Here is a 27,028-nt window from a genome sequence, read left to right on the forward strand (position 1 = left end):
TCCAGAGGATAATGGAAAATACCAGCTAGTCAAAAGTCAAAAGTCACTAGAAAATAATGTTAGAGTGTTTGTGTAGCCTGAATAAAGCTGTAGGTTCCATCCTCAGCACCACATAAACCCAGCATGGTGGTGCACACCTGTATCCAAGCACTAAGGAGGTGGAGGCAGAGAATCAGAAGTGCAAGGTCATGGCCAGCCTGGGCTACATGAGACTCTATCTCAAAAAAAAAAAAAAAAAAAAAAAGGCAATTGGCTTTCAAAATCCAAAGGTGGAAATACTTGAGAGTCTCTCTACCCAGGCTTAGAGGGTCCCTATCCCAATCACACTAAGGATGTTTACGTTGCTTTATTTTAAAACAGAAGATGGACAGTGACCCCTTACATAAATGCAAAGGGCTTCACAGTTACAGGATGAGGTTAGATGATGGGTTTGTACTGCATTTTTACCACTTACAGAAAGAACAAACACCTTGAAGTAATATTTCTAGATCCTATGAAGACGACAGAGAGAACTGCCAATCTTCCACAGACACCGCCCTTCCCATTAGACAGGCCACCCATATGTCATTGCTACCAACTCAAATCAGGAGTCCTAGGCACACAGATAGGGGAAGCAATGGGGACCCCCTTAAGGCAGGGACTTGCCATTGCCTGATTTTCAAGTAAACACTTTATTAAAGAATTACATACAGATGTGCGTGAACACCCAAAAGAATAACACAAAGAGTACACAACATTCTTTTATTTTTTTAAAAAAAGGGACCTATAGCCCACACTAGCCTAAAATGTGCTGTGTAGCCAAGAATGACCTTGAATTTCTGATCTTCTTGCCTCTACCTCGCCAGTGCTGAGATTACAACCTGGTGTCACCATGGCCAGTTTATACAGTACTGGGAATAGAACCCAGTTCCTAGTGCATGCTGGACAAATACTCTACCAACTGAACTATATCCCTAGATCTTTTAGGGTGAGTAGGTGGGGGAACTGAGATATGGCCTCACTATGTGGCCCAGGCTGGCCTCAAACTATTCTGTCTTAGCTTTTCAAGTATTAGGCATATGGGTGCTAGATGCCACACCAGGCCTTAAAATGAATTTTCTTGAAGTGATTGTCGAAATCAGCATCAGATCAAGAAACAACATTCTCAGACACCTTGTGCATGCCCCAATTACTGTTTCTCCCCAAGGCCAGAATCCCCATGTCCTGGCACTGAGATCTCACAGGGACAGAATGGATGAAAGTCAAGAGCTAGTCTGTTGGATTTGGGGCTGTGTTGGTGTCTGTAGCCACATGGACACACTTTACTTTCAAGGATGTGCTTGTTTCTCTTCGTGTGCAAATGCTGAGACATCCCAGTGCCTTAAAATGCCACTGAACTGGTGGTTTTAAGAGGGCTAACTGCAGGTGATGTTCAGTGGAGAGCTTTCTGGTTTCCAATGAGGATATGATGCTGTCCTCAAGGCCACATGGGATACACCAGTGTTTTGTCCAAGGGAAAGCAAGTTTCCAATAGGAAAGTGAGGGGGCCTGGGGGCTGCAAGGTTGCTCTTCTGGTCTGACTTCTAGGTGCCAAGAGGCTCCTTCCAGACTAGGGCTGTTGCCTGACTTGCTGTTCCAGGCAGTCCAATCACGCCAGCAATTTGAGCAGGCATTCAGCAAACTAGACCTCCTGATGTTCTTTACAAAGACATCATAAATCGGCTCTTAATCATCCCTATCATAAGAAGTTACATCAGAAATGACTTGTCCAGAGGCCTGCTAAGGATGCTGGGTGCCCTGCAGGAAGAAATCACTTTTACACCACTTCAAGCCTGATTAAGATGTGCCAAGCCAGGCAGTCGCTTTGTGCTTGTGATGAGTATACACTGTGTCCTGTGCTAGATGACTGCTGACCCCTGGGGAGCCTGAGGTCACAGCCCACATGCCCTGCAGTCTTGCCCAGACCTTTAGCCTCAGAATTCACACAAGAAAGTGAGTTGTTTGCTTTGAATCTACATGTGCCCAAGACTACTGGGAAGCCTAGGAAGCTTTCTAGACAATTGGAGATGATATTCTACTGCCCTCTGCTGGGTGGTGCTCTTGGAGGAACAACACGAAAGATTTGAGACTGCGATTTTTCCAGTCCCCCAGCCAACACCCTAGAGATAGATATGCTGGAAGGAGATGGGATCTGTGACCTACCGTGAGGCTCAGAGCCACACACCTGCAGGATTTGGACAGATCCTCAATTTAGAAGCCCCCACCCCTTGTTGCCTCCCTGCTTTCCCTAGGATTAAGCCTAGACCTCTTACAAGCTAGGTTAAGTGTTCTACCAAGCCACACCCCAGATCCCCAAATAGCTGGCTCTATCAGTTAGCATCAGTCTCCCAAACCAAGTTACTATTACTCATGTCATCATTGAGGATTCCAGTCTAAAAATAAAGGCACAGGGTAGGGTGGGGGGCTCAGTTACTATAGCTTGGGTCTTAAACCTATCTGTACAGGTTTTCCTTCCATGTCATAACTGTTCCTGTTTAATTTGGTAAGATCTGAGTTTCAGTGAGCATTCAGGATGTTCCATGCTGACCTGAGTGAGCACTGCTGCCACACTTGAAGGCACCTCTTATTCCACCTTCTGACACACAAAGGGCCCTCAAAGTTCTAAAACATTTTCTCTTCTTGGCTTATTCTTTTGAAATAATTTAGACATAAAGCAATCTCAGCATAAGAACAGGGGATGCTTTTAAACATTTATTTGTGTGTCTGCATGTGTGTGCAAGCACATGAGTGTAGATTCTAGAAGTCAGATCCCCTGGAGCTGGAGGTACAAGTGCTTGTGAGCTTGCATATAAGGACTGGGAGCTGACCTCGGGTCCTCTACAGGAACAGCTCTGTATCTCCTCCAGCCCCAACAGTGGCTTTAAACTTAACTTTGCATGTCTTTACCTGTGGGTCTTATAAAACAAAACATGTCCCAATGTCAATCAAGCCTTACATAATCTGTCTTTTCCAGAGTGATGCAAACGGGACCGCAAAGCCACCATTCCTCAGGTATGAACACCCCAGTGTACAAAGTCAGTGTCATGTTCCTACTCCGCTAAGTGGCCAGTAGTGCCCCCCAGAAGCCCTTCATGGAGGTGGAAGAAACTGATGTCCCCTTTCCTACCACCACCGGCTTTAGACAGTCCAAGAGTGGGGTGCAGAGCAACAGAACAGCATGGTTCAGCTAACCCATGGCAGGGTGGTCTGTCCCACAGGGCTCCTTCCATCAGACTAAAGCAGCCTCTCTTGTGTGACCTGCTCCCTAGCTCAGCACAGTAAACTGCCAGATACCTGTGTGTTCAGAACAGGCAGTCCAGGATGGAATGCAATCCGAAGACGGCTCAATGAGTAAAGTCCTTACTGCACATGCATCAAAAGGACCCAAGTTCAAATCCCCAACACCCACAAAAAAGCAGGACATCACAGTATGCATCTATAACCCTAGCACCATAGAGGAAGACAGGCAGGTTCTGGACACTCAATGGTCAGCTCATAGAAACAGCAAATTCCAGTCTCAGGAGGTGGAGTATGATAGAAAACACCTAACCGTGACCTTTGGCCTACATATGTGGCAAGCACTCGTGCATGCATACACCCCCATACGCACCCACAATATCTAATTCCTGCCTTTTTTTTCTTCCTCTTTTCCTCCCCTATAGTGGAGAGAACCCCTTTGCTACTGTGAAACTCCGGCCGACAGTGACAAATGACCGATCAGCACCAATCATTCGATGAAGACAAGAGGGATCCTACTAGTCCCTCTCTCTACCTGAGTTCTCACCTGCAAGATGACAGGTTGCTGGACCGGTGCAGGCACTGTCAAAGTTTCAGAGGATGCCTGATTTCAGTGAACCCCACCTGAGCAAAGCAATGCATTTTCTCAGTTTAACAGAGCTGGGTTTACACATTTTTGTCTTTAAGGTAAACGAGTAGCTTAGTGAATAGATCAATCATTTGAAATGTTTTCTTTTCTATTCAAAAGCAGTAAATTTGGTTCAAGTTCTTCTAATTTTAATTTTTAAGAAAACAGCCAGAATAAGGGCTAGTCTCTTCTATGCTTTTGTGCCTGGCTTTCTGTGGCTGAACGCAAAAAGACCAGAGTTTTATTTTATAAAGCCTGTGTTCTTAAGTAGCATTATGATGTTCACCTAAATAAAATATGTAAGTTTGCATCAGAGCATGCAAATCTAGTAGTAAGCAATATAAATTATGAAACCATAATAAATATTTTTTAAATGACCCAATTTTAACCTTTTGATTAAACAAATGTGGCACTCTCAAAGATGGAGAACTCTGACCACAACTGACAGGCATTGCTAGAGTGCTCAGACAGTCTGCCCACCTCATCAGCACTTAAGAAAATTATCTCCAGGAGCTACTGAGTTCAGTGTTACAAAGTCACCAGCAGGGGTCTGTGTACATCTCTATAAGCTTGGTGACACATCCTGAGGTTTGAATGTCTCCATTTTTTAATCAGGTACTGGCCTGTGACTTCTAAAGCCTGGTGACTGGTAGTCAGGAGAGGTAGGGCGCTATTCCAGCCTAACACTGTCCCACACTCAGACTCTGGCTAAGACCAACAGTGGCTTAGGCCTCTGCACAGAGCCTTGAGCCAGGGATCAGTCTGTCCCTACCTGCCCAAGATATAGACCTATTCTGGGATGGCACATGATTAATACCAACACCCAGGCAAGTCACTATTGATAGAAGCTTGCTGCTTACCTCAGTTTCTTGGATCTCACCAGAGAAATCATTTTTCTACAAGTTGGAAATTGGCCAGGGTTTGTGTACATGAAACTTCAGTCTTTCCAGCTCAGCCAAACAGTGCCAGGCTCACGTGGAAGGACAAATCTGCTGGCCCCATGAAAGGCAACTGGCACAGGCCTGCCCATGCCAACACCCTCCATAGATCACAGTCAGGGTCATGCCCTATTTTATCACTGTGTTAGGCAGGTGTCCTGGCCTGATGGAGAAAGAACCACATTTTCAAACAGTCCCTGTGATCAACACGTAAGTGCAGGTGAAGGTAGAAACCCTGTGTTTTCTCCGACAGAGAACAAGCAAGTGTGGCTTTCAGATATGTGAAGTGCGCTGAGAACTCACATCCTTCCTGTCACACACATACAGAAACATCTACTGGGGTGTGCTCTCCCTCACAGGGTCACTTACCTGACTCATGCCCTAGCGCTGCAAACACCAAGGTTACCATTTGCTTCATATTGATAATAAAGGAGAGTCTGAAACACATGTTCTGAGCCTTAAGTGATACCTGAAGACTACAAGATGGCCACAGGGCCTTTGCATGTGTGGCATTTCCACAACAAGACTTCACAGAGGGGCAGTGTGTAAAGACACTGGGCAAGCAGAAAGCTACACAATGGTATGAATCTCATTTATTTAAACAGTATTCTCACCATCTCGAATCGAAGACTGCAGAAACTAGAAGCGGTGCTGTCTTGAGTTCTCCTAACCTCGGGAGCAGTTCGCTGCCTTGCACTGCGAGTCAGCCCATGTAGGCCAAGTCTATCCCACCACACTTTACAAAACAGTCCTGAAGCTTAATCAGATAAAACTATTGTACACAACATTTACATTAGAAAAGATAGTTGAATGTAGGAAAACTGGGTGTGTTGTTCCCTTTAAGTAAAGACTGCTCCACAGTTAGGGCATCTTCGCTTCCTCAATGCAAAGCAGCAGATGAACCCAAAAGGAAACAGGACGATGGCCAAGAAGATGCCCAGGCAGGTGAAGCAGTACTCCAGGACACCAACTCTGCAGAGAGAGGCAACCAAGTTAGGACCCCCAAGCCTGACAACCCACAGGACATCACCCTCCCCTCCTGTGAGTCTGTCTCTGTCTCTGTCTGTCTCTCTGTCTCTCTCTCTCTCTCTCTGTCTCTCTCTCTGTCTCTCTCTCTCTCACACACACACACACACACACACACACACACACACACACACACACACACACAATCTATACAGGGTGCCTGCCTGCCTTGCAGGGGGAATGTGCCTGGAATAGGCACACACCCCAGCATACAGCCCAGGGCTGGATTGCACAGAACTGGCTGGAGCCAGTATAAACTACCACTGCTACTGAAGGCACCCTGGGCAAATTCAGAGAACACAGTTGAAAGGTATCACCTAACGCAAATAAAGGCGATAACTTTCCACAGGTCACAGTCTTACGAAAAGGGGTGAGATGGGGCTGGTGAGATGGCTCAGCTGTAAAGGCACTTGCCACAAAAACCTGACGACCTAAGTCTGATCCCCTCAGCCCCTGGAACCCACATACAGGTGGCAGGAGAGAACCAACTCCATGAAGCTGTCCTTTGGCTTCTGCCTTCATGCACAACAGGAAAAACAAGAGCGAAGCAAATGAGTCTATAAATTATAAATTCTAACATCTCGGGCTGGAGAGATGGCTCAGCTGTTGGGAGCACTGGCTGCTCTTCTAGAGGACCCAGGTTCAATTCCCAGCACCCACATGGCAGCTTACAACTGTCTATAACTCCAATATCTGACAGTCTCATACAGAAATACCTGCAGGCAACACCAATGCACATAAAATAAAAAAAATCATAAAAAAAAAAAAAAAATTCCGACATCTCAGAAATGAAACCCACCATAGAGTGTTTGCTATGCTGGGAACAGAAACCAAAGCCTACTGCGTAGCAGGCTAAGTGCTCTGTCTCCAAACCAGAGTCTTTCCCCACTGCTGAAATGTTTTAGGTTTCTTTACTGTTTCTTTACTCTAAGGGAAAGTGTTTTAAAAGTGATCATTTGGTTGGTGTGAAGTTAAGTCAGCCGAAATTTTAGGGGGCTGGAGAGATGGCTCAGGGGTTAGGAGCACTGGCTCCTCTTCCAGAGAAGCTGGGTTCAAGTCCCAGCACCCACATGGCGACTTACAACTGTTAACTCCAGTTCCAGGGGACCTGACACCCTCAAACAGATGCAGGTCAAACACCAATGCTCATAAAATAAATAAATCCTTAAAAGCCAAGTACACATGCATAATGTGGAACACAATGACAAAGGGACGTCATGAAAAGCCAGTATCAAGCACGGAAAGAGGTCCAGTGAGCAGATGTCTCTGTCAGAGGTCATCATTCTCCCCATGTGACCCATATTGGCCTGAAACTCTGGCTCCTTCTGCCTCGCCTATGAGGATTCCAGGTCTTTGTCACCATAGGTAGCTCAAGGATCTTCTCTAAAATCCTAAAGGTGGGAAGCAAAGCTCCAAAGGCTCCTCTGGAAAGTCCTAGACACCAAGCCTCACTTTTACCCAACAGACTCCCACAAGCTTCTCCCAACAGGGACCCCCGTCCAGTTCTCCAGGCACTAGCCCATGGGCAGTACACACTGCTGGGACAGAGCAGGGAGAAGGGGAGGGGCTGCTGAAGAGACACTGTCCGAGTGACGTCACAGCTGGTCTGCAAAGGTCGGAGCTCAGCAGGGATATCACAGGGACAGAAAGCTGCCTGGAGGTTTAACCCTGCTTGCTCTGCTCCCACTGGGTAAGGAGGGGGAGGGTATAGAGTGGCTCCCAGCAGCCTATCCCTCCCCATGGTGTTAGATACTGCAAACTGTTTAGACCAGTTGGCTACTCCTCAGAGAGAGCAGGAAAGTGAAGGTTTCACCAGATGTAGTGGGCAGGGTCCCAGCTCTGGGACTCCCTAGGGCCATGACAAACCCAGATACTCTGGGAATCACATTTTCAACTCCTTAAGAGACAAGGCAAACTCCATGCCAGCTTCCCCCACCCACTCAAGAGGAACCGCCAGAAACAAACCAATGGCAAGCAGTAAGACCCTGAACCCTGATAAGCTCTGCGGGTGCGGGGACTCTGGACAGGCAGGGCTGGGAAACAACCCCACTCCTGGGCACTTTCTACTCCACCTGGTTCCAAGCTCCCAACACCTGAGCTAATGACACTGCTGCTTAGCTAGGCCAGGGCACAGGGAAACCAATCTGTTCTAAGGCAGCACGAATCAGGATGCCTGCATTGTGTCAGCAAAGCTACCTCTTGTCTGATTTGGGGTGGGAGCATCAAAACAGGGTCTCTGAAACTCCTATATAACTGAGGATGACCTTGAACTTCTGACCCTCCTGCCTCCACCTCCCAAGTACTGGGATTATAGATCTGTGCCACCAAGGCCTGTCTCATACGACTCTTACTCGAGTGTCCCTTTCTAACTACCACAAGGTCACCACATTACCACACTTCCTTAGCCTATCCACACACTGGGCAGAACTCCTCCACCAGGCTGCAGTGCCCTCTCTAACCAGTGGTGAGACTGATGAAAACCCAGCTGAGAACTACCTGAGGCTGCTCTGCTGCCCTGGGCCTAGAAATGTCCAGAGTGGCTGGCAGAAGACCATATGGTCCTGCCCCATTAAGGGCATTTCTGTCTGGGTTTCATCCTTCTGTTTCTCCTAGCACCTTCACACTGTCCAATCTTGAGGTAAAATTCCAAGAAACATTGGTCTGCATATTCCAGTTAGAAAATATACCATGAGAATGGGGTATAGTGCTGTGTACCTCTTAACTCCAGCGCTCGGGAGATAAAGGCAGGAGGATCAGAAGTCCAAGGTTATCCTCATTTACACAGCAAATTAGAGGCCAACCTGGGCTACATGAGACCTTGTCTCAAAAGGTTAGGAAAGGAAAGGAGAAGAAAGAAAATGTCCCATAAAAGAGCACTGTGTCACAGGAATCAAATCTTGCTTTCTGATTGGGTCACCAGAAGCTTTCAAAGAAACCAGGGGCCTCAAGATCTTCAATACCCAAGAAAAGAGACAGGAGCACCTGCCAAGCTGCTCCCAAGGGAGAAAAGAGCCCAGAAGATGCCAGTGGCTGGGGCACTATAAGATTATGCCAGGGGGTAAGGGGTTGGGGTGGGCTCTCCATGCTGCCCTGCCTCTCATCCACGTGAGTAGCCCCTCAGCTGTGGGTTACTACTGTATTTGGGGACAATCCTTCTAGAGCAGCAGCACACTCTAACCCTGCTGTCCCTCTTAATGCTCCATCCAGACTATAACCATCTGGCAACTCAGCTGCAGAACTAGGAGCCCAGGATGGCAGCTCACTCCTCTGAGCACTCCCTCATAGCCCACACTGCCTGATGCACCATTACCAGAAGTAGCCAGGCCCAGTGTCTTGGCTCAAGACCTCTTATCTTCTGAACCCTTTAACAGTGCTCAGACCTTCAAAAGCAAGAGAGAGCCACAGTGGACCCAGCTGACCTGTCACTATTGGACCTTCAGGCACTGGGACAGCTCAGCGCATTAAGTCTTCACATACCTTTCTGTCAGAGGCTCAGAGCTGGGAAGCAACCACCTTCTGCTGACTCCAGTCACGAGAGCCAGACTGAGAACCTCATGCTTCCTAAGGAGCCTTCCCCCTCAACTTGCTCAGGGATGCCCACCTCTGAGAGGACTAAGGCCGCTATGCCTCCAGGAAAAGTGAGGATGCTCCTTCAATCACACTATTTGGGGACCAGTCACCTAAGGTGTTTTTTTTTTTTTTTTTTTTGACACCTGACAGCAACCAGAAGTCTGTGACTGGAGACTCACATATCCTCATCCCACAAAAACAACTTGAACCCAAGCTGTAAGCAGGCTTCAGTGAACTAGAGGGATGGGGAAGAGAGACCTGCTCCAGGCCTCTATCTTTAGCCGTAAGCGAGGGAACTCATGCCCCAGAATCCCTTGCCCTCAACCCACAATTCCAAATGCCCAAAGCAGCCGGGCAGTGGTGGTGCAAGCCTTTAATCCCAGCACTCGGGAGGCAGAGCCAGGTGGATCTCTGTAAGTTCGAAGCCAGTCTGGGCTACCAAGTGAGTTCCAGGAAAGGTGCAAAGCTACACAGGGAAACCCTGTCTAAAAAAAAAAAAAAAAAAAAAAAAAAAATCCAAATGCCCAAAGCTATGGAAGCAGAACTTTCCCCAAATATGGAGCAGGCCCAACCTGGATGCAGCATGTGAATGTGTATGAGATTATAGTCTCTGTTTGGTTGTTTGCTTGTTTTTTTTTTAGACAGGCTCTCTCCATAGCCCTGATTCTATGTAGACCAGGCTGGCCTCAAACTCAGAGATCCACCCTCCTTTGCCTCCCAAGTGCTGGGATTGAAAGTGTACATACACTACTGCCCGACCTGTTTATAGCCTTAATATATCCACTTAACATGAAGATTCACGTCTTGCTGCAAAAGTACTAACATTTTAACTTCAGTTCTGCCCCAGATCTCAAAGGGAACATTGGCAAAAGTTTTAGTTCTAAAAGCCAACGCCTGGCTCCAGAAACACAATATGGCCTCTAAATCAACTTATATTCAACCAAATGCTGCAGGCTCCTGAGGGAGTAATAACACTAAGTGAAGACCCTGCCCAAGAGAACAGCTGCTGCCTTCCAGCTTGCCTGTCCCCAGCAGCCTCCTCACCTTCTCTTCCTCTGCAGCCTCCCTAGAGCTCTACTAGGTTTCAACTCTTCCAATTGGCTCAAACCCAAAGCTGGGCCTCCTGGCAGCACCTGGACAGCCCCTCCTCCACCCTTGACCAGTCACACAGAAGGGGAGGAAACAGCACGGGGAATTAGGAAAATAGCTAACTTCGAAAGCCTTTTTATTTCTTTAACCCCTAACTGGAGCCTCCACAAACATGCAGCCACTCAATCCTGACATCTGCCAGACAGGTTGGCTGCAGGAGGTAAGTGGACAGAGGAAGCTCTGAGCTGCAGGAAGACATGCAACCCTGGAAGGTACTTAGCCAGAAAGGACTATCCTGACCTATCCTGTGTCCTTACAAAACCCCACTCTATCGGTACAGCCTGGCCCCATCTTACAGGTGGATGAGGTCGGAGCTGCAGGAGGCCATACAACTGTGAAGTGTGGCAGGGATCCAAGCTGGCCCCGGCCCTCCGGATGTTCAAGTATTTCTCCCAAGCCCCGGGAGCCCTGAGGCACCACCCAGAAGCCACCTGCACCATTCCTAGAACTGGAAGGACGACATCCCAGGAAAAGGATGGCTCCTGACTGAGTGAAAGCTCCCAGACAATGGGCTCCACTCCCCAGAGCATCCCACACAGCAGACAGCACCACCCTGATGTGGGGCGGTTCACCAGGACCTCCCCCAAAATATCCTGCCACCTAAGCAGAGGTCTCAAAAGCCCAACTGTCAGGCCTAACCTCAAATGTTCACAGTGGGGGGTGGGGGGCAAGGCATGTGCCCTCAGGCTCCCACCACTCAGATTTGTGCCATTCCACACTGCCAGAGCTGGGGGGCCCAGATAGGACTAGGAGACAGAAGTGGGCCTCCTTCAGACTGCATGCCTTGTCCAGCACAGCCAGGACACCAGCCTCTAGCTCCTGCCCAGCATGGCCAGTTCCTTCACCTCCTTCCTCCGCCACAGAAGGAGCAGAACTGCCCTTCCATCACCTACCATTATTAGAAACCCAAGGTTGCCACCACCCCATCTTCTCCAGACTCTCTGCCACCTCATGTTCTCTATAGCACCCAAACCCACCTCAGCCCACAGGGGTTCTTTCATAGCAGCAGCTCTTACACCAGGGCTGTATCCAGACTCCACCCTCCCTTGGATTTCTTCCTGTCTCTTTGGTCACCTCCAAAACTAAATACCCAGTGACAACCCAGCCAGTACTCACGAGGAGCCTGTGCCTGCCAGCTCTGCACTCACAGCCATGCCTCAGCCTGTGCATGCACGTTCCAGCTGTGACCTGTGCTCCCAGGGCACACTGAGCTGCCTCACCTGCCCTGCCTGCCTCTAAGGTCAACCCACAGCCCTGGAAAGGCGCCAGCCTCAGAGACCCAGGACCTTCGTGGATATGCTGCTTGCTGCAGGTGAGGCAGGAAAACCTTACGGAGGGCTGGAAGAAGCCTAGCAAGGGCCTGGTTCATCCACTGGGGATGAGAGAATCGCTTCTTGCAAATGTCTATAAAGGGAAGATGGAGTCAGGCTGCTTAACTACGACTCAGGCAGAACGGCAAAGTGACAAGCGACGCTGGTCTCTTATGCCAAGCCACTAGGGAGGGAAGGGACAGGGCCTGGCAGGCTACGTCTGGAAAGGAGAAAGCTTGGTCACGTGAGATGTGTCCTATCTCTCAGCCCTAACAGGCTAGGCAGGGGCAGACTCAATCTTTACAGAGGACTCTCTCTGTCCCAACCGTAGGAGCACACACACTCTCCCCAAACCAAAGGTAAAGCCAGCCACCTCTTCCTGTGCTGCCCATTCCATACTTACCTCCCGCCCCCTGCTTGGGAGAGGGAGCCCCCACACCCTGCATGCCTGCTTTTGTAATAGGAATCAGCCTGGGAGCCAGGGGCCAACAGCAGAGGGCACTGTGAACAGCCTGCAGGCATCCCAGGTGTGAACAACAGCCTGTTCCTCCCAGCTAAGACACAAGTGGCCAGGGAAGATCGAAAAGTGGTCACTACTTTAAGGATCAGGCACCCCCAAAAGTCCTCAGAGAACCCAGCTTCCTGAATGCTGGATGCCTCCACCCAGTGGCAGTTACTAGTCCCCAAAGAAGGAAGCACCCACAAGAGCCCAAGACCTTTCTGAGAGGGCGGCAGACACAGCCTGACCTTGTCCCAGATTCTGCAGCACGGAAGGGCCCCATGAGAAGCCACAAGCCTACAGAACCACACAACTCACGTCCCAGGGAAAGTGTTCTCAGTAACCCAGACTGCAGCCTAGACACTCCACAGCTCTTGGGTTTGGACTGCCTTGACTCCCAGGCTCTAGCACTGCCCTGCTGCTGGTCTCCCCTCCCCCGTTCTCTGAGCTCAGAGGTCTGGGCCAAGAGCCTCAAGGGAACACCCCTGTCCACTGATGGAGAAAAAAACAGCTGCACGTGGTAGATCCAGTTCCTCATCCAGCTCACTGGTGGGCAAAGCACAGACATGAAATACGAGAGGCTCCTCCACTGCCATGCCTCTCTCCATCCTCCAGCCAGCCAGCCAGCCAGCCTGCCTAACACCTCTCCTAAACTTAAGATCATCTAATATTTGCCCCATCCTTAGGGCTCTGAGGCCCCCAGGGACTAGCCTCAACACCAAACAGGAAGGTTCCCCACTATTCCCAAAGGCTCTCTGCACAGGGGACCCAATACTGATTCCCTTGCTCAACAAACTAGGACACCCCACCCCACCCCCGTCGGAACTCCCTCATGTCTACCTGGTGTGCTTCAGACCCTCAGGTGGAACTCTTGCAGAGAACTGCCCTCTGGAGGAGTCAGCAAGACTAAGCTAGCTGAGAGCCCATCTACAGTTGGAGCTAATTCCTACCCTCTGCCCCTCTCCTCCACTAGCTCCAAAGACCAAGTCAGCAAGGCAACAGCCAGACAGGAGCCGCACCCTGAGTTTGTACAGGGTCACTGAATGAGGACTCTAACCAGCACGCACTCGCCTTCACCATGCACATGATAGCTCTGAGGGTCCAGTGTCTTCCACCCTCAGTCATCTGTGAGGCCACTCACCAGTTTCTAAAATCATTAACTTCCCTATGGCTCCACTCTGCGCCTCTGAAACACACTTTTGAAATAGAGTCTAAATCCAAACAAGGGTTTCTTAATCCCATCTCGTACACTTGAACTTCCTCCTCCCAGACAAAGGCTGAAGCCCTGCCCTGTGCATCTGAGTGAGTGGCCAAGTCTTACTTGGACGCTGACTCCTCAAAGCCTGCCTAAAACGTGCCTGGCTGCATCTCTTGCCTTACATAAAGTCCTCACAAAGTTTCTGTCAGCTCCAGTTTGAGGATATGAAAGAAAAAACAACAACAACAACAAAACCCACTCCAGGCCGGAACAAAGAAGCACGGGGTTTCCTTCTGGGCCAGCTGGTGGCCCGGAGTCGTTAAACCCTAGTCTGCGCCCTCACAGCCTTTACTCTCCTGGCTACTTGGATCTCCCAAGTCCTGGCCAGCGGACTCAAGTCCCAGTACCTCCTAAATAAGATTCAACTCTAACAGTACACTAGCGGAAACTGGACGAAAAACCAAAACAAACCTTGATTCGCTGCGGATCCCAGACCAAGGGAGGAAAGACCATCAGTCTCCATTGTTAACATTCCTGCGTCCCACGCACTCGGGGTGCCATGCCTCCCAAATGCACTCAACTCCCCACAGAAAAAGGGAACCCATCCTTCTGCCGCATAAAGTAAATTCAGAACCAGGGGTGTGTAACCCCACCTTTCTCCCACTGCAGTCCCTCCCATGCGGGACTCACTCTAAGACGGGATCCCGGCTGTGACCCTACCCCATCCCACCCCCGCTGGCCTTTTGCAAGATCCCGGCACGTGCGTTCTCCGCCACCCCCACACCCCAGGCTGAAGACTCACCTGCAGACCGGGCAGCCTCCGACCACGACGATGGAGTTGGCAGGATACCGGGTGACCGTTCGACTGTGGATGTTATAGACCCGGGGGTGGCTGGTGGGGATCCCTGTGGGAGCGGAGCGCAGATCAGCACCGGGCGTTCTCGGCCCTCCTCCTCCCTCCCCCTAATCCCCTGTCCTCCCCGCCTCCAACTGGGCTGAGCGCGCCTGCGGGTGGGCTCTAGAAGCCAAGTGCAAACCCTTGGACACAAAGTTCACGGCCACCGGGGCAGGGCCTGGCCGGGCAGGGCGCCCCAGGCAGCAGATGCCCCTGCAGGCCTGCGCCGGGACAGCGCGGTGCTCAGCCATAAGGCCTCTCGGGGACCCCCGCCGAGCCGCGGGCCCACCTGTGACGAGGTAGGGGTAGGGCGGCGGCGGGGGCGCGGTGGGGATGGCCCCGTAACCGTGCGGGCCGCACGCGTAGTCGCCCTGGCCGGCCTCCAGATTGTAGGCGGGCGGGCGCTCCTGCAACAGGGGCTTGTGGTCCATGGCGGCCCCCGGGGCCGCGCGCCCGCCAGCTCCGGCCCGGCTCGCTCCCTTCGGCCCGGCGGGGATGGAGGAGGTAGCAGCGACCGCGGTGTCCCAAGCAGCTCGGCCCTGTTAGGCGCGCGCCGGGCGGGGCGGGCGCGCCAAGGGTTCCCCGCCCTCCTGCCGGTCACAAGACCGGGGTCACGTGGGCGGGGCGGGGCTGTGGGCGGGGCTTGGAGAGGGCGTCTTAAAGACGCCTCTGCGGCGGTGGAGGCGGGGCGTTGTGCTCATTCTATCCCCGCCCCTCGTGGACTCCAGGGCTTTCAGGGAAGTTCTGACACCTTGCTCCTGATCTTTTTAAAATTTTTGTAAAAAAAAAGTTTAAGGACTCTATCTCATGAACGCTGGAGCTGCAGGAGGGGGCTTTGGAATTTCCCAGTGTAGCCTTGAAGAATGCCACTTACCAACAAACCCCTGGTACAGCTGACCGTGGATGTGTGCCTGCTAGCCCACATCCCACATTTACACCTGAGGCGACAAAGACGATGCTGAATGGGATGCAAAATAGCGGTCAGGTAGGGAGCCAGAGAGTGAGATGACACTGCAGTGAGGTGAAGGGACAGAAGGCACATGAGGAAGCCATGGGCCTGGGCATCAATGTCTAGAGGAAGCCATGGGAGTGACCGACCCTTGGGACCAGAACAAGAACCTCCCAAGGTACGATCCCAAAACATCAACAGTAGGCAGTCCCATGCTGTGTTACTAAGTCATTTGGGGTGGCCTTAAAGGGTCCCCAAGAGACAAAGGTGGAGGCCCTCCCTATTCAGGGAAGTCGATGACACTAGAGTGGAGGAAGCGCCTTGAAGGATCTAACTGCAGGATTGCATGGGCTTGGGGTTTGTTTGTTTGTTTGTTTGTTTTCAAACAGGGTCTCTCTGTGTAACAGCCCTGGCTGTCCTGGAACTCGCTTTGTAGACCAGGCTGGCCTTGAACTCAGAGACCCACCTGCTTCTGCCTCCCAAGCGCTGGGATTAAAGGTGTGCACCACCACACCTGGGAACTATGTGGGTTTAAACAGGGGTGAGCATCAGATTTGCACATAACCGCCCCCCTGAATCTCTGAAGCTGAGCAGAGTGAAGCGTGGTGACAGATGGATGAGGAAACAACACGCGGCAGCAAAGGCCAGGGAGAAACTGGGAGGGAAGGAAATGAGAGGTACCTGTCAAAGCCTGTTGACCTTTCCAGGGGTGGTGCCATGCACCTGCAACTCCGCACTCAGGAGGCTGAGGCAGGAGGATCTAGCATTCCAAGCCAGCAAAATCCCACCTGAAATGAAAGGCGTTGGCAACTTCCTAGGAGGAGAGGTACCAAATTGACGAAAGGATGCTCACGATTGTGGCTTGGACAGTGGTAGACAGAGGGCTAACACCTGGCTGTGCACAAAGGCAAAGCTGTGTTCAGGGAAAGAGCCAGACAGGTCCAGTTTTCACCGAGCCCATTCCCTAAGTGACACTTTTTATAAGCTGGGAGAGTCTGAGCAGGTGTTGGGAACATCTCCTCCTTTTTATGGTGTTTTGGTCTAGATTTCTGTGTTTATATGTATGACTATTTTCCCCCATGTGTACCTGTGCACTACATGTGTGCCTGGTACCTGTAAAGGCCAAAAGATGTTAGATCCCCTGGAACTGGAATTATAGATGGTTGTGAGCCACCGTGTGAGTGCTGGGAACTGAACCCAGGTCCTCTGCAAGAGCAGCAAGTGCTCTTAACCACTAGAGCCATCTCTCCAGCCAGCTATGTGTGTGCACACTCGAGTGTGCATATATGTGTGTGTTGTGTGTGTGTATGTGTGTGTGTGTGTGTGTGTGTCAGGGGGGATGGTAGATTGGAGACAAGGTCTTCTGTAGCCCAAGCTGGCTTGAACTCACCCTGTAACAAGTGATGACCTTGAACTCCTGATCCTCCTGTCTCCATTTCCCCAGTGCTGGGATTCCAGGCACAACACCACACCTGGTTTAATGCCACCCTGTTGGTGAAAGGTCTGGGACATTTCATAGTCAAAGCCACTTAAGTGCCAGCACCGTGGAGCACCTGATCTGTTCATGGTGAATCCACTCAGGTGCCAGCACCACGGAGTGCCTGATTGTTGGTTGGTTTGTGCAGGTTAAAAGGACATAGTCACCCACTTTTGGAGCTGATATAATGAGCTAGGATGGAGTTACTAAGAAGTGATGCCGTGGGAATGAACAGGCTCAAGGAGATGGGGAGTCAGTGAGGACAGGGGGTGAGCTGTAGCTGTCCTCCAGTGTTTAGAGTGCCTAGTTGGGAAGGGGACAATTAACCAGAGAAAAGACTAGAGAGAGGAGCCAGGTGTGGTGCTATGTCATACCTCTAATCCTAGCATGTGGGAGGTACAGGCATGAGGATCAAGAGTTCAAGATCATCCTAAGCTATAGAGAAAGTTTGAAGATAGCCTGGACTACACAAGACCCTGTCACCAAAAAAAAAGGGAGGGAGGTGCTGTTGGATCAGCCAGTAAAGTAAGGATTTGAGTCTGCATTCCATCGTCCACGTAAAAGCCAGACAAGGTGGGGTGCACCTGTGACCCCAGCACTAGAGAGGCGGAAACGGGGATCCCTGGAGCTCACTGGCCGGTCAGCCTGGCCAAATGGATGAGACCCTGTCTTTAAAAATAAGATGGAGCCGAGTGGTGGCACACACCTTTAATCCCAGCACTTGGGAGGCAGAGGCAGGCGAATCTCTGAGTTCAAGGCCAGCTTGGTCTACAGAGAGAGTTCCAGGACAGACAGGGTTACACAGAGAAACCCTGTAGAAAAAAAGAGAGAGAGAGAGAGAGCGAGCAATCAAGGAAGACACCAGACTTCTTCGATCTCTGTCCTCTACACTGACAAATGCATGCAAGTACAAACATACATACATACACACACACACACACACACACACACACACACACACACACACATTCAAAATAAGAAAATAAAACAGTTGGCCATGTAGAGATGGAAAGAATAGTGTTTAGGCTTGCTTGTTTGTTTAATGTGGGCAAACACTAGATCACTTGTAAAGTGATAGGATTCAGCAAGGCAGAAGAGGGGTGATAGGTGAGGGGAGACAGTCTTGTACACAGCAAGGACAGTCCCCTATCAAATTGGACTGGCCACCCATAGAAGGGGACACAAAGATGCTAGGACAGATACCACTTCCTCTCTTTCCCCTCCCTCTCATCCTCCTTTCCTTCCCCCCTTTCCCTCTCCTTCTCCTTTCTACTGGGGGTGCTACATAAGCACCCCACCCTGAGCTACATCCCCAGCATGGGAGCTCTCTCCTGAGTGTTGCTAACTCTGTCATGAAATTAGGAGCAAAGCCAGAAACTGAGTCTGAGACCAGAGGAGGGAGTGTAAGAAATAGATGGTTCATGGGACTCCCCAGAATAGGGGTCTAAGCAGCAAGAGGAAGAATTGCAGTGTGATCCTGGAGCCATGTGAGGCAGTGATGTATCCACGCAAGCAGAAGGGAAAACGTTCTCAGCCCTCGTTCTGGCCATCAGGCAGATGAAACAATGGACCTTAAGGAATGGGAATTTCCCAGGAAACCTCGTGCCTAAGGTGTTGTGGCTTGAGTGGAAGCACACTCCCCAATGGGGCATAATTTGAATACATAGTCCCCCAATTGGTGGAACTGTTTGGGAAGGATTAGGAGGTGTTTCCTTGTCAGAGGAAGCGTGTCACCAGAGGTGGGCCCCCACCACTCCCAGTTAGCTCTCTCTCCCTTTCCTTGTGGATCAGATGCAAGCTCTCAGCTACTGCTCCAGCACTACACCTGTCTGCGTATTGCCATGCTCCTCACCATGGTGGTCATGGGCTCACCCTCTGAGAGTGAGTGAGCTTCCAATCAACTCTTTCCTTTATAAATTGCCTTAGTGTCTCTTCCCAGCGATAGAAAGTTAACTGAGACTCTGGAGAAAGAAAAGGCTGACGCCTGGGAGACTACGATGGTGCAGCCTTCCCGAAGGGAGTGCATCCTTGTGGAGGGCTTGACTAAAGGCCTTGCCTACTTCCAATTTGCTCTCTGATTCATGCTCCTAATTAAAGACATGAACTCTCAGCTTCCTGCTCCAGCTGCCGCCTGCTGCCACACTTCCCTATCACAATGGAACCCTCTTATCCCTCTGAAACCATAAGCCCAAATAAATTCTTCTCTGTGTTGCCTTGTTTGTGGTGTTTTACCATCGCAACAGAGAGTAACTAATGCTTCTTTTTTCTTTTCTTTCTTTCTTGATTTTTTTTGTTTGTTTGTTTTTTTGTTTTTCGAGACAGGGTTTCCCTGTGTAGCTTTGCACCTTTCCTGGAACTCACTTGGTAGCCCAGGCTGGCCTCGAACTCACAGAGATCCGCCTGGCTCTGCCTCCCAAGTGCTGGGATTAAAGGCGTGGGACACCACCACCCAGCACCTAATATGACTTCTTAAGGGAGAGAAACAAGTGCCTGACAATAGCCACATTTATCATTTTGGTGACTCTCAAGTTACAACTCAAAGGCTTGGTAAAGGTTCTCTCTCTCTCTCTCTCTCTCTCTCTCTCCCTTCCCTCTTTCTCTGATACAGAGTCTCATGTGGCCTTCTATGAAGCCAAGGATGACCTTGAACTTCTAACCCTCCTGCCTTGACCTTCCAAGCGCTGGGATTACAGCTGTGCACCTCACACAGTTTATGGTACTGAAGCCTGGACTCAAGGCTTCCTGATGGTGGCAGCCAAACCTGCTACCAGCTGAGCATATCCCCACCCTCTTCTTCCTGATAAGTGGCTGCAGGGGTGACTTGCATGGAGTCGTAATCTGATAAGGAAAATCCAGGAAGCACTAGGTTGCACAAGGTTTAGGAAGGATCTTTTACCATAATGGAGTGCCTGGTGAGATTCCTGGAAAGTTGCAAGTCACAGCTGGGAAAGGAGAAAGGCCTTAAGGAAATGTGGCTAATGGTGCTGGAATTTTTGCTTCCTAGCTGGAGAAAGCCTTCAAGCAGGCTCTTGGATGAGACTCCTTTCCATTCTTCTGTCCCCATCATACCCCTGTCTTTCTGTCCTGTCTCACTGCAGAGAGGAAGTTAAAAATCCAGGTGTGGGCGGGGCTTCACTCCCTCCAAAGGTTCTTGGAAACGCCCCTTCCTGTCATTTCTAGTACCTGGTGACTCCAGAGTCCTTGTCAATCAGCAATTGAAAATGTCTCTAGCCCTCGCAGGTCTCTCTTGGCCCCTCCTCTTGTAAGCACACCAGTCATTGTTTGCATTAGGGCTCAAGCTTGATATAGAATGGCATTGTCATTTCCATGCACATATGCCCAAGCCTTACCCCTCCCTCAGAGCACCCTCATACAGTCAGGATCCAGCTGCCCTGTGTCACTGGCATGGCTGGAGCCAAGATATACTAAAGAGAGACACTTGTGTCTCAGCTATGAGGTTATAGAAACAATGGTCTCCGTGGAATTGGAAGTCACCCCCCACCCCCGACCCCTGCCCAAGTCTCAGAATTGGAGGAAGAAAAGGCTAAAGCCCCAGGTGCTTGTCACCACTTGTCAGACCACCTTGAAGGAGAGACAGGAAGCTGACACAATGATGGGTCAGTGGCAGACAGGGACACACCTTGACTGAGATTTCTTAGCTATGCATAACCCCCATTTAAACAAACCTCAGACACTGGAGAGATAGCTCAGTGGTTAAGAGCACTAGTTGCTCTTGGAGAGAGCTTGGGGTCAATTCCCAGCACGCACATGGCAGCTCACAGCCATTTCTAACTCCAGTCCCAAAGGATATGATGCCCTCTTCTGGCCCTTGCAAGAACTGCATGCATGAGGTGCATAGAGGTGCAAGTAGGCAGGACACCCTTTCACCTCACATAAAAACAATTAAACCAGCTGGGCCGTGCACGCCTGTAATCCCAGCACTTGGGAGGCAGAGCCAGGCGGATCTCTGTGAGTTCAAGGCCAGCCTGGGCTACAGAGTGAGATCCAGGACAGGAACCAAAATTACACAGAGAAACCCTGTCTCGAACCCCCCTCCCAAAAAAAATAAGAATTAAAACCAAAAATTAAAAATCATGAACCCTTATACCAGGATCCTGAAAGTAGACTTTGGGGTCCCTGGACCTCTTCATTTGTTCCTCTTTCCAGATGTAGCCATATTGAATAAACCTCTGTGTTTCACTATTATGCGTGTCGTTAACTGGTGTGTTTGAGGCCGGGTGGCTGGACCTAGCTTATCCGGTCTTCTTTAACCGTGAAAGCTCCGGTGACAGTGATTTGGGTGTGCTGGGCACTCTCCATGGCACGTCATATGGTTTGTTTTCTGGCTTCTTTAGAGTTATCCCGTGGAAGTAAACATCAGCACCCCTCGCTGTTTGCACAGGAGACTCAGTTGCACTCACAAGGAATCCTGGTCTTCGAACACCAGGTCCACCACCTGCAGCCCTACTCCATGCTCTCCTGCACCAAGTGTGCAAAATGGAAACACTGGTGACTGTGGGGTGTGTGTGTGTGTGTGCCCCTGCACGCCTTTGCCCTTACATTGCTAGGGACTGAACCCTGGGCCTCGTGCACGCCCACCGAGTTACCACCGAGCTGTGTACACCGCCAGCCCTCTTCATAGTTGGTATATATAGATCTAGTCATTTGACCGTTTTAAGACAGGGTCTCACTAAGTTGCCCACATTGGTCTTGACCTTACTCTGTAGCCTAGACAGGCCTTAAACTTATGATCCTCCTGCCTCAGCCTTCTGAGTAGCTGAGGTTACAAGTCTGTTTCACCAGACTTGCTGACCACTGGTTCTATGACAAATACATTCCCACAGAATAAGAGAGAATTTGTTTCATTTAGAGCATATCTTCTCTGGGCTGGGGACATCACTTAGGAATAGGATGTTTGTGTGGCATGCAAGAGGACTCCACACCAAAACAGAAAATAAAAATAAGGGTTAGAGATGTCACTTAGTGGCTGTGGCACTCACCTAGCCTTCATGAAGCCCTGAGTTCTATCCTTGGCACTGATAAAACCAGGTGTAGTGGCATGCACCCATAATCCTAGCCCTCAGGAAGTAGAGGCTGGCACAGCAGAAGGTCAAGGTCGCCTGTACAGTAGTCTACTACACAGTGGATTTAAAGCCAGCCTGGGCTTCATAAATAAGTCCTGTGTATATTTTTTGATAACTTCAATTCTATTCTTTATCTGCTTATACATCTATCACACACTAAATTTATTTATTTTTAGTATTGCCATTTCTGTTAAAAACAAATTCAACTCTGATGTTGAGTAGAGTATATAAATGATTCCTAAGGAGGGCACAAGATGTGATCTGGACACACAGAAGATGTGCCTGGGGCTGGGGCAGTCGTCACCCTCCAGACCTTGACAGTCACTGTGACTGTCCTCAAATGTACTAGAGGAAGTTGAAACAAAGGTTGTGCCCTTTTCTTGCATGCTCTTGAGAAGCACTGATAACCCATCACGTGGGTTTCTTGGCACATACAGAAACTGGGTACCTCACATGGCTGGGATTGTGACCAAAGGAGAAAAAAAAAAAAAAAAAAAGAAAGAAAAGAAAAAAATAAGAAGGAAGCAGAGTGTCAAAAGCCAGGGCTGGGGCCAATTGCAAGTGCCTGGCTTGAGGAAGGACGTTACCACATATTTGCTGAATAGCAACTAAATGTTTATCTTAGATAAACACTTTGGAGTTTTATGGTAAGCCAGTTGCGAGCTTTACAATTCTACTAGGCAAATACTTCTAAGTATTGTTATAAATTAAGCATATCGGGTTCCACACGCCACACAAAAGTGTCTCTTTTGCTGTCGGGTGGTAAATCTTTCATAAGTCATGGGGCTGGGAGAGATGGCTTGGTAGGTAAAGTGCTTGCCCTACAAGCATGATGGCCTGCCTTTGATCCCCTAAATACACATGAAAAGGCCAGGCATGGAGGCCACGGCTTGTACTACCAGCACTGGGCGGGGAGGCGGAGATGGGCAGATCCCTGGAGCTCAGTGTCCAGCCAGCCTGACCTATGAGGCAAGTTCCAGGCCTGTAAAGGACCTTGTCAGAAGACACAAGATGGGCAATCCCGAGGACCACCATGTGAGATTAACTTCTGGTCACCACACGAGTGCATCTCCACATGCATCTGCACCCTTTTGCATGCACATACATACCCAGACACACATACAATCTTTTACAAGTCACATATATACATATTCAAATGTACATAATGCCCTTTGCTTTTCCTCTTTCTCTGTGGGGATTAAATCCAAGGCCTTGGCACACTGTGCAAGCATTCTACCACTGAGCTACGCCCCAATCTTCCCAGATTTCTTGACTGAGGGGCAGAGAGTCCAAGGACATTTCAACCAAATTTAGATATTGAGGCAGGTAAGGTGGAGGGAAAGATCCTGGTTGGAAGAACAACTGGTTCTCATCAAGAATGTTTTAGGCTAGGAACTTCCTGTATAATTTGAGCAAGCAACTGAGCCTCCTAAACTGGAGACATCAAATATCTTTCAACATTAGAACAGTTTCCTGGGCTGGGAAATGGTTCATCAGTAAAGTGCCTGCTACAACGACCTCAGTTTGATACCAGAACACATGTTAAAAAACTAGGCATGGGGCATGCACCTGTAATCCCAGGCTCATTGACCAGCCAAATTGGCAAGCTCAAGGCCATTGACTGCCTGTCTCAAAAAACAAGGTCTGGGGCTTGGGAAGTAGTACTTGCCCCACAATCATGACTATCCAAATTTGAATCCCAGCACCCATGTTACAAGCCAGGTATCCCAAGTATACCTGTAACCGCAGTTCTCAGAGGAGGGAGACAGGAGGATATCTGGGGCTTGCTGGCCTCCAGCCTAGTCAAGAAAACACACGCCCTGAAGCAGAAGAGATGGCTCAATGGATAAGAACACTGGCCGCTTTTGCTGAGGACCCCAGTTCAGTTCCCAGCACCCACATTGTGGCTCACAAACATCCATAACTCTGAGTTCCAAGGGATCAGGTATCCTTCTAACCTCCATGGGCACCAGGCACACATGTGCTACACATATTTACATGTAGGTAAAACTCATACTCAAATAAATCTTACCAGGCATAGTGGTGCACACCTTGAATCCCAGCACTCAGGAGGAAGAGGAAGATGAAGTCTCTGCAACTTTGAGGCCAGCCTGCTCTACATAATAAGTGTCAGACCAGCCAGGGCTACACAGTGAGACCCTGTCTCAAAATAATATAAGGTAAATCTTAAAACAACAACAAAAGCCGGGCAGTGGTGACACACACCTGTAATCCCAGCACTCGGGAGGCAGAGGCAGGTGGATCTCTGTGAGTTCAAGGCCAGCATGGTCTACAGAGCTAGTCTAGGACAGGCTCCAAAGCTACAGAGAAACCTGTCTCCAAAAAAACAAAAACAAACAAACAAAAAACCAACAACAAAAACTCTGAGTACAGGGAGAGATCCTCCCTCAAAGGAATGGAAAATGCCATGACCTCATGTCATGTGCCTAGAACCACTCAACTGATAGAGGAGGATTTCAATCCTTTTCTAAATTCCAGTTCTGGCCAGACTCCATGAAGTACATTCCCATTTTAGGTCAAAAATATGTCTGCATCATTCCAGAAAGCCATGTCTGGTTTTTCAAAAATGCAGAATGAGGTAGAGGGAAATGTGTATGGGAGTCTGGAGAAACAGCTTAGCAGTTCAGAGCACTTACTGCTCTCTCAGAGGCCCAGACTTTGGATTCCCCACCCACATCAAACAGCCCATAAATGCCTGCAACTCCAGCTCCACAAGATCCTATGTCCCGCTAAAAAGAAGAATAGATAAGGTTGTGGGGCAGCCTAGCATGCATGAAGACCTGGGTTCCATTCCCCAGCACTGCAAAAATGGCTACCACCTGGAATCCCATTATTTGGCAAGTGGAAACAGGAGAGTATAAAAGTTCAAAGTTGGCCTCAGTAAGGGTGACTATTGCTATGATGAAACACCATGACCAGAAGTAACTTGGGGAGGAGAGAGTTGAGTCCACTTATTCTTCCTTCTTACGGTTCATCATCAAGTTAGTCAGGGCAGGAACTCACCCACCGTTCTGATGCAGAGGCCATGGAGGGGTGCTGCTTACGGGCTTGCTCCTCATGGTTTGCTCAGCCTGCTTTCTTATAGCACTCAGGACCACTGCCCACAGTGGTCTCGGCCCTCCCAGGTCCATCACTAAGAAATGCCCTACAGGCTTGCCTACAGCCTGATCTTAGGGAGACAATTTCTCAACTGGGGCCCCTACTCTCAGATTACTCCAGCTTATGTCAAGCTGACATAAAACCAGTCAGCACAGAGTTCCAGGCCAGCCTGTACTACGTTAGACATCTTAAAGGAGTGGGGGGTAATAATCTAGACCACTCAAAAGTAAGGAAATTGCCAGCATCACGGAAGATGAGCCTAGGATCCCACTGAATGATCTTTTGTGGTTACATAGTGTCACTGGGGAAAATGGTGTGTAACTCTGTCACAGGATAGATATGGAGTTACCTGGATTTGCAGAAGTCTTTTCCAGGGTAGGGATGGAAAATCAGCAGTAGAGCACCTGCCTAGAATCCCCCCTTACATGTGAGGGCTGAGGGTGTGGCCATCAAAAGAGTGTTTGCTCAACATATGTTAGGCCCTGGGTCTGATCCAGAGTGCTGCAGGAAGTTTGTGTTTTACTTACAGTGGCAACAGGAGACCAAATAGAACCTGAAGGCACACTTGTGCCCAACCACTGATGACTGAATTTGGTGACGAACACGGGTTCTCTTTGTTTGGGGGAAGCAGACAAGGGGCCAGTCCCAGTTGAGACAAATAATTCATGACTGTGGGTCCATCAGGATGTCTAGGACCCAACCTGGAAACTCTTTTCAGAGGCTCTTCATGTGTGGGGTGGCTAAAGGTCCTGCTGTCTTTCTCACAGCTGCCCAGAACTCGTCCTCCTCAAGGTCAGAGGAGATAAGGTGGTGTCGTGGCGGGGACTTGGCTTTGTGAGACAAGCAAGCCTGGGGAATTGCTGTGGGGAGGGCCTTTGACAGGAGAGGATGCCATGTGCTGGAGAGGTGCCTGGGCAGGAAAGAGCACTTAACTCTACAACAGGAGGACATGAGTTCAAATCCCCGGATTCCCACATTGTCAGCTTTGTTTCTGCACGTGCTTGTCACCACAGTGCTGTGCCGTGCAGAGACTGGAGGATCACTGTGGTGGTCTGGGTGAGAGGTCCCTCATAGTCTCCAGTGAGCCCCAGGTGGTGGTGCTGTTTGAGAGGTGTGGCCTTGCTGAAGGACAGACATCCCTAGGGCAGACTATGAGGCTTCAAAGACTCAACTCCTCAGTTCACACTCTCTCCTTCCTTCCTGTGCTCTTGAGATGTAAGCTCTCAGCTGTTCCTACAGCCATGTCTACCACCTGCCGCCGCCGCCGCCGCCGCGTTAATGCCAGGATGTCTCTCACCCCTCTGGAACCATAATCCCAAATAAACTCTCCTTCCAGAAGCTGCTTTAGTCATGGTGTTTTTATCATAACAACAGAAAAGTCACTAAGACAGTCCCTGAGGCTTGCTGGCCACTAGCCTAGGTCCAGGTGAGAGACCCTGTCGCTCTGTAGACCAGGCTGGCCTCTGCCTCCAGAGTGCTGGGATTAAAGGTGAGCGCCACCATTTGGGAGGTGAGAGACCCTGACTCAAAAGAATAAGATGAAGAGTGATAAAGTAGGTCACCCAATGTCCTCTGTGGCTGACACAGATACATGTGCACACACACACACACACGCACATGCACACGCACACACACACACACACACACACACACACACACACACACACGCACGCACGCACGCGTGTGCGGGGGTAGGGGAAGCACCATGATAAAGGGACAGAGAAAAAACCACCCGCTTTTCCTGTCCCTTCTCACTCCCTCCGAGTGTCTTCCCCAGCCAGGCCTCAGCCCAGGGCCTCGTACCTGCTTCCTGCACTGTGGTGCCCATGGCTAGTCCCTGCAAGATGCCCAGGAGTGGCCAGAGGGAGCCTGAGGTTGGGCCAGGAAAAGCCCCCTTATGCTCCAGCAGCTGACAGGCAGTGACCGACAT

At 49.9% G+C, this 27,028-nt stretch overlaps 2 protein-coding genes across 3 annotated transcripts in view; one reads left to right on the plus strand and one right to left on the minus strand.

The window, feature by feature from the left end:
* The window catches only part of Baiap2l1 (BAR/IMD domain containing adaptor protein 2 like 1), a 98,019-nt gene extending 93,772 nt beyond the window's left edge, over positions 1 to 4,247 (plus strand). The window contains exons 13-14 of the mRNA XM_036171987.1: positions 2,993 to 3,030; positions 3,681 to 4,247. Coding sequence (XP_036027880.1) covers positions 2,993 to 3,030; positions 3,681 to 3,756 — 114 coding nt within the window. The 3' untranslated portion in view covers positions 3,757 to 4,247. The remainder of the gene's footprint in view (positions 1 to 2,992; positions 3,031 to 3,680) is intronic.
* A 1,145-nt stretch (positions 4,248 to 5,392) lies between these two features.
* Bri3 (brain protein I3) lies at positions 5,393 to 27,028 on the minus strand. Of its 2 annotated transcripts, none has more exons than XM_036171989.1 (3): positions 26,902 to 27,028; positions 14,376 to 14,478; positions 5,393 to 5,793 (listed from the first exon to the last, which is right to left on the minus strand). In XM_036171989.1, exons 1-3 carry the CDS (start codon positions 27,026 to 27,028, stop codon positions 5,661 to 5,663), a joined length of 363 nt encoding a protein of 120 aa, XP_036027882.1. In that variant the 3' UTR covers positions 5,393 to 5,660. The 2 variants fall into 2 exon arrangements, with proteins under 2 accessions (XP_036027882.1, XP_036027881.1); XM_036171988.1 differs by lacking the exon at positions 26,902 to 27,028 and adding an exon at positions 14,758 to 15,080.

The sequence above is a fragment of the Onychomys torridus genome, chromosome 22 (assembly GCF_903995425.1).
Source record: "Onychomys torridus chromosome 22, mOncTor1.1, whole genome shotgun sequence".
NCBI lineage: Eukaryota > Metazoa > Chordata > Mammalia > Rodentia > Cricetidae > Onychomys > Onychomys torridus.

What these genes read in the sequence shown, in the direction of transcription:
- Bri3 (XM_036171988.1), bottom strand. Translation starts at nt 14,899, where the DNA reads ATGGACCACAAGCCCCTGTTGCAGGAGCGCCCGCCCGCCTACAATCTG. An exon ending in CTACCCCTACCTCGTCACAG is followed by an intron (nt 14,479 to 14,757) that starts GTGGGCCCGCGG and finishes CCGCTCCCACAG; the next exon opens with GGATCCCCACCAGCCACCCC. An exon ending in GGAGGCTGCCCGGTCTGCAG is followed by an intron (nt 5,794 to 14,375) that starts GTGAGTCTTCAG and finishes CTCTCTCTGCAG; the next exon opens with AGTTGGTGTCCTGGAGTACT.